Source organism: Eriocheir sinensis, unplaced genomic scaffold (assembly GCF_024679095.1).
Source record: "Eriocheir sinensis breed Jianghai 21 unplaced genomic scaffold, ASM2467909v1 Scaffold574, whole genome shotgun sequence".
NCBI lineage: Eukaryota > Metazoa > Arthropoda > Malacostraca > Decapoda > Varunidae > Eriocheir > Eriocheir sinensis.
This window is the reverse complement of record NW_026111914.1, coordinates 226,577-241,193: the sequence shown is the minus strand read 5'-3', so window position 1 is coordinate 241,193 and position 14,617 is coordinate 226,577. Positions and strand designations below refer to the sequence as shown.

General features: G+C 41.8%; 1 protein-coding gene across 1 annotated transcript in view; it reads right to left on the bottom strand.

Moving 5' to 3' along the window:
* Positions 1-272: 272 nt before the first annotated feature.
* LOC126993168 (sodium- and chloride-dependent glycine transporter 1-like) overlaps positions 273-14,617 on the bottom strand; it is a 28,346-nt gene continuing 14,001 nt past the window's right edge. Inside the window, exons 4-14 of the mRNA XM_050852034.1 lie at positions 12,778-12,924; positions 12,413-12,551; positions 12,034-12,168; positions 10,378-10,481; positions 8,612-8,736; positions 7,020-7,197; positions 6,087-6,222; positions 4,684-4,815; positions 3,101-3,268; positions 2,395-2,503; positions 273-2,063 (exon numbers count right to left, since the gene is read on the bottom strand). Coding sequence (XP_050707991.1) covers positions 1,945-2,063; positions 2,395-2,503; positions 3,101-3,268; positions 4,684-4,815; positions 6,087-6,222; positions 7,020-7,197; positions 8,612-8,736; positions 10,378-10,481; positions 12,034-12,168; positions 12,413-12,551; positions 12,778-12,924 — 1,492 coding nt within the window. The 3' untranslated portion in view covers positions 273-1,944. The remainder of the gene's footprint in view (positions 2,064-2,394; positions 2,504-3,100; positions 3,269-4,683; positions 4,816-6,086; positions 6,223-7,019; positions 7,198-8,611; positions 8,737-10,377; positions 10,482-12,033; positions 12,169-12,412; positions 12,552-12,777; positions 12,925-14,617) is intronic.

Genomic DNA, 14,617 nt, shown 5'->3' with positions numbered 1-14,617 from the left:
ATTTCTGTTCATGTATTATTTTCCATTCTCAATTCAATGATTCGCTCAAGATCCTTCCATTCACTATACATTTTCTTCTTGTTCTTCATCTGGCATTCACTGGTTCATCTTTCTTTAACAATTATCCATTCGTCCTCACTCCCTCTCCTCTTTCATCATGGTTTCCTTTTGTTTCATTCTATACTTGTTACTATTTTCTGTTTTTTCATCTCTCTATCATCTCTTTAGTCCCTCTCTCCCTTATTCCCATGCTTTAGTTCTTTCCTTATGTATTCTCTCTCTCTCTCTCTCTCTCTCTCTCTCTCTCTCTCTCTCTCTCTCTCTCCTGTTCCCATGCTTTATTTCTTTCACCATGTCCTTCATTTGCTATTTTCTCCTCTTTCATTTTCCCATTGGCTTCATTCACTCATTTCTTCCCGTTTCTTCTTTCATCTTCCTATCTCACTCTCACTTCATTCTTCCTATTCGATTACTTTGTCTCTCTCATTCTGCATCTCCCATTTCTTCTTTCATCTTCCTATCGCACACTCACTCAGTCCTTCCCATTCATTACTTTCTTCCGAGCAGTCACATGGCAAAGCAATAGTTCACATCACTCACTCTGTCTTCTCTCTAAGTGGTGTGCTCTAAGAACTGACTCCTCTACGACTATCACAGCATCAATGGATCTATGCAGTAGTATATGTGACGCCTGGGTCAAGACTACTCTTCTTCATGAATTTTATCCGAGTACATTATTGTGCGAGAAAGATGAAACGAGGTCACTGAAAGTCGGCCTCTCTCTCTCTTATATTGAAAGGGTATTGTATTGCTATCTCATTACTTCCCATAAGCATGAGCAATATTCCTCTCCCCTTATCACTCTCTCCCTCTCACATACACAGACACATGCACACATACACACACAGCAAACTAGACTGTCACCAAAAAATAGGTAGCTTCTTTCTCCTCTCCAACCCTTTCTTTCTCTCTTTCCCTGGCTTGCGTCTGCCTCATGTACATGTTTGACTTGGAAGGTAGAGTGTGGCAACTGCAGAATGATTTACATAATCCTACTGGCAGAGCATTTTGACACCGCTTCAGCACGCATCAGGAACTGTGGTGTTAGGGTAATGACAGCAGATAAATGATTGAAAGAAGAATTTGTGGCAGTAGTTGTAGAAGAATTGGTAGGATTTGTTGTTGAGTAATGAAAGTAGTAGTACTGTAGTTGTTGTGGAGGAAGTAGAAGTAGTAGTAAAGGTAGTAGTGATAGTAGTAGTTATAGTGGTAGCTGTTATAAAAGTGGTACCAGACAGAATCAGCACCAGCAAGTAAAGAAGAGAAGACATGATGAACACAAAATCAGGGTATTGTGGCTATTGTTTGATCTCTGTTGGGGCCAAGAGAGCAAGGTGATGCATCTCAGAGCAGGTTGACTCCGAGGGACGCAGTGGAAACCTTGGACTTGGCCTTGTTACAGTCTGTAGCAAGGACAGCCATGCCAATGCCTAACATGACACATTATCATTTCCTTCTCGAGATGAAGCGTGTCACACAAGCACCTACAGTCACCGAGCACACAGCTTTGGGCCTACAAACGTTAAACATCTTGTAGTGAGCAGCAAGGCTGAATTCACCGTGGGAGAACTGGTTTCAGATGAACGGTAATATACCTCCAAACACTTCCTCTTTGACTCATGGTTCTCTAATGTTGAATTCTGTTGTTGAGCAAAGCCTCAGTGCTGGCCAGATCATCCCAGACAGTGACGTCAACTTAAAGGTGTAGAGGCGCAGAATAACGGCACTTGCACAGGAAGCAGCGTGATGTGCAGAGTATACTGTGATCACCCTTCGGTACCCCTGTGCGAGTGAGGTCCATCCCTGTCCTTGTGGAAACCCAGTCATGTGCAGAGAGAGACCAGCGCTGTTGACGGAGGCTACAGATTCATGGTGATGCCCAGCTTAGAGCTTAGCGTTTGAAGGAGCCTTCATCTGCAGCCCATCGTCCTCCTCGTCCTCCCACTCCTCGGACACCCGCGTGAGGTAGGGAGACTCACGGTCCATCTCGTACTGCTCCTCATCTGTGGGGAGGAGGAGTATTGTTATTGTTATTATTATTATTGACACACATGAAAGGGCATCAATGAAAAATAAAAAAAATGATACAGACCCAAACAGTCTCCTCAATGAACAGCATGGATATAAAAAATAGAAGCAACAGTGACAGTAAAGTAAGAATAAAAAACAGGGAGAGGGACAAAAACAATACTTGCAAGATAATTTTAACAAGTAACTATCTGTGAATGGAAAATGTTTTGTATACGTTGGAATGAACAAATTTTTGAATTACCAAGCGATTCAAAAATTTTCCAGTACACTTTCTAAATTCAAATGTGGTGAAGCTTTCCTCACCGTTGGCCAGCGGTGTCTTGGAGTCAATGTAGTTGAGGGTGGAGTCATCTACTCGTCTGCGGTCAGCCGGTCCCCACTCAGCAGCGGGACGACACAGCTGCTGCACCCTCTGTGTCGGGAGATTGAAAATTACCATAAAGATAAAATTCAACAGAGCACGTAAACTGATTACAAAAGATGATATCACAGAAAACAGACTGCCATCCCTCCATGAGAAATATTCCCAACGAACGATACTGAAAAAGTGAGCATGGATATACATCACTTTGATAATAAAACAACACTGAAATACACAGCTTGATGAGTTGTGAATGTTTTGAGTCATGGAGCAAGACAGCCACACAGCAGGAGACTGATGACATTCAAAGGAGGACCAAAGTTTTCAGCAGTCCTCCAGGACACTCTTAATTGCTGTGTTGGTTTTATACAAGTTACAGCAACCAGCAGACACAATCAAAGCCACAGGATACGAGAGTTTGGCCAATTTCATCACAGGCGTCATGTTGTTACCAAAAGAGCTGGGCAGAATTTGAATTGATGCTGATTCAATAGTGTTTTATATTTGTGCTCTAGCTATCATATTGATCTTGAAGGGGTACCTAGAGCCCCAAAACACCATTATATCAACACCAATATGAATTTTGCATGGCTCTTTCGGTAACATAGCCAAACTCTCCTATTCTACGGCTCTGGACACAATACTCACAGCCCAGAGTGGTCCACTCTTGCCAGCCATCAGCCAGCAGGCACGGATGGGCACGGCCAACACACATGAGAAGGAGATGAGCCAGCCCAGCACGTCGGCCCACACCGGGAACTTGTACGAACCATACTCGCTTGGGGAGTAGTCGATGAAGGTGAAAATAAGGATGACCTGTGAGGGAAGGAGGCAAACATTAGGATCTTACACTACCAGCAGATAGCACACCTTACCCACCTGTCTTACACAAAAACACACACACACACACACACACACACACACACACACACATGAATATCACCTCCATTACTCCCTTTCCCCTCCCACCCACCCTGGACATTCATTAGTACTAAACAGCCAGTTAAGGTGATACTCTGGTAAAAAGGAAAAAAAATTGTTAAAAATAAAGTATTGCAAGTTTTAGGCTGAAACATTACAGTTACATACCTAGTAACATTCTCCTTCTTTCATGTGACCATGAATGTTCTACATCATGACGTCATGATGTGTGACGTCATCCATTGTTACCATTACTCTAAGGCTTGTAACGGCTACATTATTAGCTTGAGCCATTTCAATAGTGGGCTGTAAATAGTTTGGAGATATATAAATCAACGGTCACTCTCAGTTTTTCCAGACCGTCTTTCCATTAAGTAATGTCGTTCTGCCTTTTCATCATGATGTCACGGTGCCAGAATTTCTCCTGCTTCCCGCGCTTTTTGCCTTCATATTTCTTTTGTTCTTCACAAACTGGAATCCGAGGATGACCATTCATTCACCTCTATACCACCAACATGTTGCCAAGATTACAAGTTGAAATGAGTAACGGTTGCTTCTCAGCAATTTTTTGAGTTACGAAAAACATAGTTTTGAGATATGGACATTCAAAGTTTTGCGCAATCATATCTCCCACATTCTTGGTCACAAATCCACGATTTTGGTGGAGGTTATTGACCACCTCAATGTGATAATGCACAGCAAGAATGGTTGGCCAACTTGCAAAAATTTAAAAAAATATGAAGTAATTATCTCCCGATGTGTGGAACCGCTTTGACTTAGGTCCATGCCCTTGCACCTTTGCCAGTGTGTTCAAGTACACATCACTGCTGGGGATCATCAGGCATGCCATTACACTGGAAAGGGTTTCTTTGTTTTGCCAGCAGTGGGTGCCTTCCCTTTCCTCTATGACAATACCTCGCCGACTGTCTGCCTTTCCCTCCCCCGCTTGGCTATCTCTTCTCTCTCTATCTCTGAGTGTTGTCATATGTGTGCTCTGTGTATTTCAAATGAAAGCAGATATGAAAACGCATGATAATAACCTATAATAAGAGCATAACAGAGTTTTATTTACAGGAGAGGATCATGAGCCTGTTTACACCTATGGAGCTTTAGTGCCATCATCAGCCCTTATTATTTTTTTGGGGGGGGGCCATTTGCAGTGTGTTACTGGATTTCTATATGGTTAAAGAAGACTTCTATCGGGTTTTTGAAAAGTCATTTTTTTACCCAAGCTCCGGAGAATCACCTTAATAAACATAATAAGATTCAAGATAATCACACAATACGACAAGATGTGTTAAGTCACTTACGAAGACGCTGACAGGGGTGAGGTACTTCCAGACGAAAAGCCAATAGTAGTAAGGGAAAGGCAGATGTCCCAGCATGAGCTTGATGTCCTCCATGAAGTTGTCGACCCCATAAACCCAGCTGATGGCGATGAGCTGCGGGAGTAAACGAGAATAAGAATAGAAAAAACAAATGATGATGGATTTGTATCTGTGTGAAGTAAAACAAAGAGTAGACTGAATCAATGCAAGTAATAGATGGCATTGCTCTGCCCCAAAAAGAAAGCAACGTTTGGAAATTGAAGGGAAAAGAAACAAAAGAATAATGAATAAAGAAATGGCTGTTGCATGTATAAAAGGAAATATCACATGACAATAAAAAAAACCCCACTAATCTAAGGTTGGGGCGGAAGTCTCACCTCAGCGCAGTCAATCAAAGAAAAAAAAAGAAAAAAAGCGAGGAAAACAGATAAAAAAGTGAAGGGAAGAAAACACTACTCGAAGGTCACGGCAGAAGTCTTGCCTCACTGCAGCCGATGAATGGGGAAAAAAAACAAAAAAAAACAAAAAAAGGAATAATAGGAAAACAGAATAAAATAAATAATAAAAGTGCATCTGCCTTCAGTGCATATCTAACTTGAACAAATGCAATACTAAGTGAAGAGAACAGAGAGAAGGTGCAAAAAAAGAGAGAGGAAAGACGGGGTGAAAAATACAAAGTGGAGAAAGGCAAGTAGGGAAAAAAATAATTACCATGCACGTCTGAACTGGACAAACCTAACACACAGCGGAGAGAACAGCGACAGAAGAACGTGGGAAGAGGAAAAAAGCCATTGAAAAAAGCCATTACTATATAAGGTTGTGTCGGAAGAAGTCTCACCTCATAACAGTCGATCAAAGAAAAAAGAAAGAAAAAGTGAAAAAATTAACAAAACAGTGAAGGAAAGTACACTACTCTAAGGTTATGTCAGCGTGTCTCACCTCAATGCAGCCGATCATAAAACAGTGTAGAAAGAGGTAGGGAACAAATAATTACAATGCACATCTAAACTGAACAAATCTAACATGAAGCGGAGAGAACAGCGACAGAAGAAAGTGGGAAAAGGAAAAAAAAACACTACTTATACGATACGACACAGAGGAAGCGCAAATCTCACCTCTATGTAGCCGATCAAAGAAAAATAAACAAAAGAAGTAAGAACATAGAGAGACAAGAGAAAAGACTAGCAAAAAAGCGAAGAAAACAGAGACGAGAAGAGGCCCCACCCCTCCCCACAACTCTAAGGTTATGGCAGAAGGCTCATCTCATAACAACCGATCAAAGAATTAAAAAAAAAAAAAAAAAAAAAAGGAAAAATAGGTAAAAATTAACAAAAAAGAAAGAAGGAAAATGCGCTGCTCTTAGGTTGTGTCGGAGCGTGTCTCACCTCAATGCAGCCGATCATGAGGGCGGAGTAGGTCCCCGAGTAGTTGTCCAGCAGCTGCAGGATGTACATGCCGTGGCGCGTACACATGGTGAGGCCCACGCCACACCCCACCAGGCACACCACCATGCATGTCTTCCTGCGAGGGGGACGGAGGACCTTAGTAATGGTGATCATGATACTACTACTACTACTACTACTGCTACTACTACTACTGGTATTTTTATTTTTTTTTTTTTTTTTTTTTTTAGGTGGTGCCTATAGCTCTTATAGGCTTTATTGGGGGGCCCTTGGACAACCCCAGCAGGCGAGTTTTATTATTATTGTTATTACTATTATTACTATTATTATTATTATTATTATTATTATTATTATTATTATTATTATTATAACTATTATTGTTATTATTATTATTGCTACTACTACTACTACTACTACTATTACTACTGCTGTTGCTGCTACTACTACTACTACTACTATTACTACTGCTGTTGCTACTACTACTACTACTACTACGACGACAACTACTACTACTACTACTACTACTACTACTAATAATAATAATAATAATAATAATAATAATAATAATAGTAATAATAATAATAATGAGATGATGAAGAAGAAGAAAGAAAAAAATAAGAATAAGAAGAAAAAGAAGAAAAGAAAAAGAAGAAGAAAAAGAATACAAAAAAGAAGAAGAATTAGACTTATTACCAATAGTTCAACTACATTTACTACTACTTCTTCTACTACCACCATTACTACTACTAAAATCATCATAATAATAGTAATAATATCAACAGTGGGCAAGACAAAAGGAAACATGGAGACAAAGAGAGATGGAAGAGGAGCAAGTGGAAGGAGGTGGAGGAGCGATGGTCAGGGAGAATGAGAGAGAGCGAGACGACGAGAAGAGCGACCGAGAGGGAGACTCACTTGTAATGCCTGCGAATCCCCAGGAAGTCCACGAGGCAGGTGATCACAGTCTGCACGATGGTGAACTGCGAGCCGAGGCCAAGCGTCAGCAGCATCACAAAGAACAGGATGGACCACAGCGGGGAGAGTGGCAGGCGGGCCACAGCCTCAGGGTACGCCACAAAGGCCAGTCCGGCTCCTGCACAACACAAGAATATTGCAAGGATGACCATCAGGAGTAAGAAATGGACTTAGGCATCATTTTCACTTAGGTATCATGTGTAAAACTGATGATAGAATAAGACATATACTTCGGAGGGTCATATAATGTGTAGAACTGAATTTAACCTCTTGACTGCGGATTTCCTACAAGAAGACATCACCAAGCTACAGGAATGGATAAAAAAATGGCTGCTACAGTTCAATGAAGAAAAATGTAAAGTCCTGCACCTTGGGAGGGGATATCCAGCATACCAATACCACATGGGAAACACTCCACTATCCACCACAAAGGCAGAGAGAGACCTGGGAGTATGTTACCAGGCTACCAGTGAAAGCCATATCTGTGCCAATCGCAGCGGACAGGTCAACTGATGACAGAATAGGAAATGGACTTGGGAAGGTCATGTCATGTGTAGAGGTGATGATATACAGACATTGGAAGTAACAGACTGGCAACATCATACGAGTCAGGGCAGACAAATATACAAAGATGACCATCAGGAATAAGAATTGTACTTCGGCAGTTGACATCATACATGGAACTCATAACAGATGGACAACCAAAGTATCACAGTGGCAACCCAGACATTGTAGAAGTCAGGGCAGACAGAAGACCAGGTGGAGAAATGAAATTAGAGCCTTTGCCAGAGCAGGATGGAGTACACTAACAACAGACAGAGAAGTGAAGACCGTTGAGAAATGCCACTATTTGTCCTGCAGTGGCTGATGATGATGACTAATTAACCTGTCTGCTGCGATTGGCATGGATTTCGCCTTCACTGGTAGCCTGGTAACATATACTCCCAGGTCTTTCTCTGCCTTTGTGATGGATAGTGGAGTGTTTCACATGTGGTTTTGGTATGATGGATATCCTCTCCCTAGTTACAGGACTACATTTTCCTTCATTGAATTGTAGCAGCCACTTTTTGCTCCATTCTTGTAGCTCGGTGATGTCTTCTCGTAGGAAATCTGCAGCCAAGGGGTCAAGAGACTATGAGAGGCCAGTCAGTCAGCTTACACATGGCAGGTCTTGAAAACGGATCATTTACCATTTGTTAATTTTGTATTCTGTTATTCATATGGGGCAAGTAACAGTCCTAGCAATGTTAATGTCCTCCAGTAATGTGAATGCTAATATAATGAGTGTTAGTCATGTTAATATCCTTAAAATCAAACTCCTGGCATCACAGTAAAAAATTCTCCATATCCACACAGAGGCAGAGAAAAACATGGGAGTATAATGTTACCAGGCTACCAGTGAAAGCCAAATCCGTACCAATCACAGTGGATGGGTTAACAGTTAGTAAAGTTGATTCGCTCTTATTATCACTCAACCTGTCCGATACATTCATTATGTCTGTCAAATTTCCGGGACAATGGTTGGTACTCACCCTGAGCAGCCACATCTTCCACGGGGACACCCATTGAGTCTGCCATGAAGCCCACGATGCCGAAGATAACGAAGCCTGAGAAGAAACTTGTGAGGCAGTTGGCGACGCTTATGAAGATGGCGTCCCTGGGGTGAGTAAAGAGGTTAGACGTAAATGTCTGTCTAGAACGAAGGCGAAAAACGGCACCGAAAAACGAAGCCGACACAGACGAAACATTTACTTGGGTTAGGGATCGGCATGAACTATGGGAAGGTTCCACGTACAGTCCAACACAGCAAGTTTGTAAGCTCCTCACCTAAACACAAAATACGTCCTATGGAAATTCCTTATCATAGTGCTTGGTGTTGGTATTGAAGGATAGAAGTCTGAGGACACCACGTGGGAAACCTCAGTATAGGGTGTTGAGTAGAAACCTTGACTTACGGAGAACACACTTTGGTTTGGGTGCTTTCAATGGGCTGCGTTAAACTGTGGAACTGGTCCTAAATATCGAAGAAAAGTTTCCCAGTCACTAAAAAGGCTGTTTTAACCCAGTAGCAGCGACAGGCCAAATTTGTGGCTTTACCGTGTAGCAGCGACGGGCCAAATTTGTGGCTTTACCATGTAGCAGCAACAGGCCAAATTTGTGGCTTTACCGTGTAGCAGCGACGGGACAAATTTGTGCCACGATATAAAACCCCCCAAAAAGATGATACATAAACTGATCATAAATGCTTTGATATATATTATAAAACGGTTTGTGTGGATGATGATTTTTTTCTCATTTTTCTCGCTTAGAGGGACCATTAAGAGACATGATCCCCGCTGCTACCGGGTTAAAGACCATATATAAAGAGGGCATTATGAGGTTTACACTCCTCCCACAAAAAATCATATAGGTAAGTTTAAGATAAATTTTCTTTTAATTTGTGAGTGATCCTGGACAAAGGGAATTTAATAATCAAGGAAAAGAGATTGTGCTAAAGGAATGGAGGATAATCAAGTGTAGTTTTATCTTAATTTATCATTGGGTTGGTTCAGTTAAGGGCACAGACCTTTCTCAAACAGGCAATTCCAGGGTAGGTATTTACAAATTTAATCAACCCTAAGACGGTGGTGAAACTCTATACAGATGGTCCAAAATTCAGTCAGTCAGTTTTGTATGGCAGAAATACAGTTGTCCCTCAAATAGTACAGTCTCCAATAGTTCAGTTTTGGTTTTATACGGATTGTCATGAAGATCTTTTAGGATTTTTAAATTTCCTGCTCATCAGGAAATTTAAAAATCCTAAAAAATCTTAGAAAATCCACATAAAACCAAAACCGAACTATTGGAAATGGTACTATTTGAGGGACGACTGTATTACAACACTTTCAGATTGTGGTAGAATCTACATGTATATATAAACGATAGTTAAAACATCTATTATGCAGCGTGACTATATTTACGGCACGGTCCTATGGTCAACAGTGACTACAAATAGACCCTTCATTTTGGGGGAGCTACTCTTCAAATACTGCCGCCTTCAAAGGGTTATAATCATACTTCCCCCAATGTACATAAGTGCTAGAACCCTTGGCCTCTACTAAACAGCCGATTCCTTAGTACTATCCCGTTGTCGTGTCAAAGAACTTGATTAAAGCCTTATAGTTGAATAATAAAATCCTTATTAATTACAATCTCCAATTAATTTTCGAGTGTTACTAATGTCGTGTTAGTGCAATCAGCCTTGGAGGAATGAACAGTGGATCTAAAAGGAGGAATTACATGTAGGAGACTGACTTACCTGAGACAGTTATTGTTGAACTTGTTGTAGGAGGCGAGGGTGATGAGTCCACCCCAGCACGGCCCCAGCGAGAAGAAGATCTGCATGGCTGCGTCTCCCCACACCTGCCAGAATCATCATCATCACTATCACCATCATCACATCAATAGCATGTTAACAAGTCAGAAAGTCATCATAAAGATCTAAATACATCAACATCATCATCAATTCATCACTTCAATAGCACGTTAGCCAGCCAGAAAGTCGTCATACAGATCTAAATACATTGCCCTCTACATCAATATCATCTCATCATCATCATTATTTTTATACCATGTTAGTTAGACGCCCAAAAGTCATTATAAAGATCTGAATAACTTGTTTTCTACCTCTGCCACCATTACTCTCAGGACATTCTCGCATCACCCACCGGGAACAATGTCGTATTAAGTGATAGACGGATAGATGGAAGGAGAGACAGATAGGTACATATAGAGAGAGGTAGGTAGTACGTCAGACATCAAGAAAGTTGTCGCGTGAGAGGGATTAAGTGAATATTGCAGCATGATACACGCTTCTGTAAACAATCATGGAACTCAACTTGGTGATAATATATATTGTGTTTGCTTCTCTAACCTTCTTTCTTCTTCTCCTCTCAAATAGCTCTGTGCCATATCCAACTAAGACTTTACACTCCAGGATGCTATATACCTCCCTCGCTAACCTTCACCTCCTCACACAAAGCAATCAACAAACTCGGCTCAGTGATAATGTGTTTGCCTCTATAACCTTCTTTCTTCTCCTCCTCTGAAATAACTCTGTGTCAATCAAACTTAGACTTTACACTCCCGGATCCCTTGCTAACCTCCACTCTCTCTCACAGAAACCAATCCACAAACTCAACTCAGTGATAATGTGTTTGCTTCTATAACCTTTTTTCTTCTCCTCTCAAAATGCTCTGTCCCATATCCAACTAAGACTTTACACTCCAGGATGCTATATACCTCCCTCGCTAACCTCCACTCTCTCTCACACAAACCAATCCACAAACTCAACTCAGTGATAATGTGTTTGCTTCTATAATGTTCCTTCTTTCTTCTCTTCCTCTCAAAATGCTCTGTGCCATATCCAACTAAGACTTTACACTCCAGGATGCTATATACCTCCCTCGCTAACCTCCACTCTCTCTCACACAAACCAATCCACAAACTCAACTCAGTGATAACGTGTTTGCTTCAATAACCTTTCTTCTCCTCTCACAATGCTCTGTGCCATATCCAGCTAAGACACATCATATACTGCCTTTGCTAACCTCCACCCCCTCACAGAGCTTCATGCCACATCTATTAACAAGCTCATGGGCCAATGCAATGGAGATGAGCACTGAGGCCACACACAGATAGAGCGTATTCTCTCAACTTACATATACATTCACTCAGTCTTTAGCTTCCACCATCCATCCTCTCGCACTACTACCCATCACGCACCACACACCTCCACCCCCTCACAGAGCCCCATATCACAACAATTTATAAGCTTAAGGGCCAATGTGACAGAGATGAGCCCTGAGACCATGCACAGATATAGCTTACTTTTTAACTTACGTACTACATCACAATAAGTAGCCACCCTCGCACACTACAACCTGCCATACTATATGAGGCTTCACACACTCACCCTGGCCTTCATGAGGTGGCCCCATTTGGGAGTGATGTAGAAGGTGATGCCCTCCACGTAGCCAGGCAGAGTGACGGCTCGAGCGAAGAGAATGATGAGTACAGTGTAGGGGAAGAGTGCGGTGAAGTACACGGCCTGTGGAAAAAGAGGAGTCTTTGTCTGTCTTCGTCTACATGAAGATACGCAAGAATATTATGAGGCTGCAAGAGGCAAGACCAACCTACACGTTACATATTATTAATCTTACTATTATACATGACAGATCATGAGCTTCACGGAAAATCATAAAATCATCACCATCAGTTTCAGTATTACCAGCTAAGGAAGAAACCCTTGACACCTAACCTGAGGGACTTGAGGGGAGGGTGATGTACTGTACCTTGCCCATGCTGGAGACACCTTTGAAGAGCCCGAGGAAGACCACGATCCAGGAGAGGATGAGGCAGAGGGAGAGGTGCCACTGCAGGCCATGTCCCTCGTCATCGTGGAAGCCCTGCGAGATCTCCAGCATGAAGTTACTGTAGGGGAGAGAGAGAGAGAGAGAGAGAGAGAGAGAGAGAGAGAGAGAGAGAGAGAGAGAGAGAGAGAAAAAAATAATTTGGTTATTCTTGTCCATTTCAGTATAAATATGAAATGGTTGTGGTGAATCATATCTCCCAAATTTTTGTGTGCGCATGTAAGCATCTTTGTGTGTGCATCGCTTGGATCAACTTACAATGCCTCATCAGTTCAAATTTCACTCACTGGAAGAACTCGTCGGCGGGAAGCTTCATGTCCATTGCCGTCTGGTTGAGCTGGTTCCACTGGGAGGAGTTCACCTGGTCCCTGACGTAGCAGGTGCCGTTATTTGACATAATGCCCTCGTGGGCCGTGCAGTTCTTAGTGTCAAACCTGAAGCGAGGAAAGCGACAATTAGGAACCTCCTCTCTCATCACAAACATCAAATAGAAGATTGATTTTAAGTGTATCCAATCTACAACATCGAATAGCATTCTACTTCCAAATGTATCCCCTCACAAATGTCAAATGGCAGTCTATTTTGAAATGTATCCCATCACATATATCAAATAAAAGTATAATTCAAAATGAATCCAATATAAAACATCAATTATATACCAAACTAATTTGAGGTGTATCCCATCACAAACATCAAATAGCAGTGCAATTTAAAGTGTAGCCAATCCCAAACATCAAATAGGAGTCTAATTCAAAATGTATCCAATCACAAACATGAAATACCAGTCCAATTTAAAATGCATCCGATCTAAAACCTCAAATAGTTGTTTAATTTGAAATGTATCAGATCACAAACAACAAATAGTAGTCCAATTTTAAATGTATCCCATGACAGACATCGAATTTCAATCTATTTTGTAATGTATCCAATAGAAAACATCAAACAGTGGTCTGTTTTGAAATGCATTCAATCAAAAACATCAAATAGCAGTCTAATTTGAAATGCATCCATTGCAATCCAAAACATCAAACAGTGGTCTATTTTGAAATATATCCAATCTAAAACATAAAACAGCGGTCTAAATCGAAATGTATCCAATCAAAAACATCGAATGGCAGTCTACAATACCCTCCCGAGTTTCGCGCTATCCGAGTTTCGCGCTATCCGAGTTTCGCGAACCTCGAGTTTCGCACTCAATCCTAAATTCTTACCATCCCGACTTTTGCGCATTATCGCCCCGAGTTTCGCATTGCTTTGACATGTACGGGTCACGTCTGCCTACCGTCGGCGTCACGTGCGATTCCTTAAGGTGTCACACATAATGGCCGTTTTCCTCCAACCATTGGGGCTACTGGCAACCGCGGTTGCCCGTGCGCCCAACCGGGAGCGAATTGTCGGTTGTCCGTACAGATGGAAAACGGTTGGGGGTACGAGCAACCGCGCGGCTGTATGTAAACAAACAGACGACGGCAATGGCTGAGGAGTGAGCAGTGGAAAATGGCCAACAAAGAAACTCGTAATGTAGACTGACAGAGCTGCTTTGTTTACTATTTAATCGATACATGGCGACTGCTTTGTTTACTTTGTGAATACGAACAAGCACACCCGGAAAAGTTGGAGTTGCCGATCGCCCCTATCGCCAACGCGGTTGGAGGAAAAAGGCCCAGTGTGACACTCACAGCTTAAAGGCGCGCACACAAACTAGTTTCTCGGGAATTTCCCACCGAAATCACCTCCCGACAATTTTCTGCTTCAAATTTATCCTCAAGTTTGGTCACACAGAGGACTGTTGTATTCTGGGATATATAAGCTGAAAAACAAAACAAACAATGGATCCAGACGTTGCAGAGTTTGCTTTGTTATGTTTGCTGAAGAAAAAGAAAAACAATGAAAAGAACGCATTTGTTGGTTCGTGAGTGGTTACCTTGGAGACAAAGGGAGAGTGTTACAGCGAGCTACGTTAAGTAAATGCCACGAGAACTTAGCAGTGAGGACCCAGACATGATAATGCAGTGACTACGCTTGGACAAGACTCAAGTCCAAGACCTTCTCAACCTGGGTACTCCAAGCTTATCTAGCTTTGTGGAACTCATTGTGGTACTGGAAAAAAAAACACGCGGATAGCTA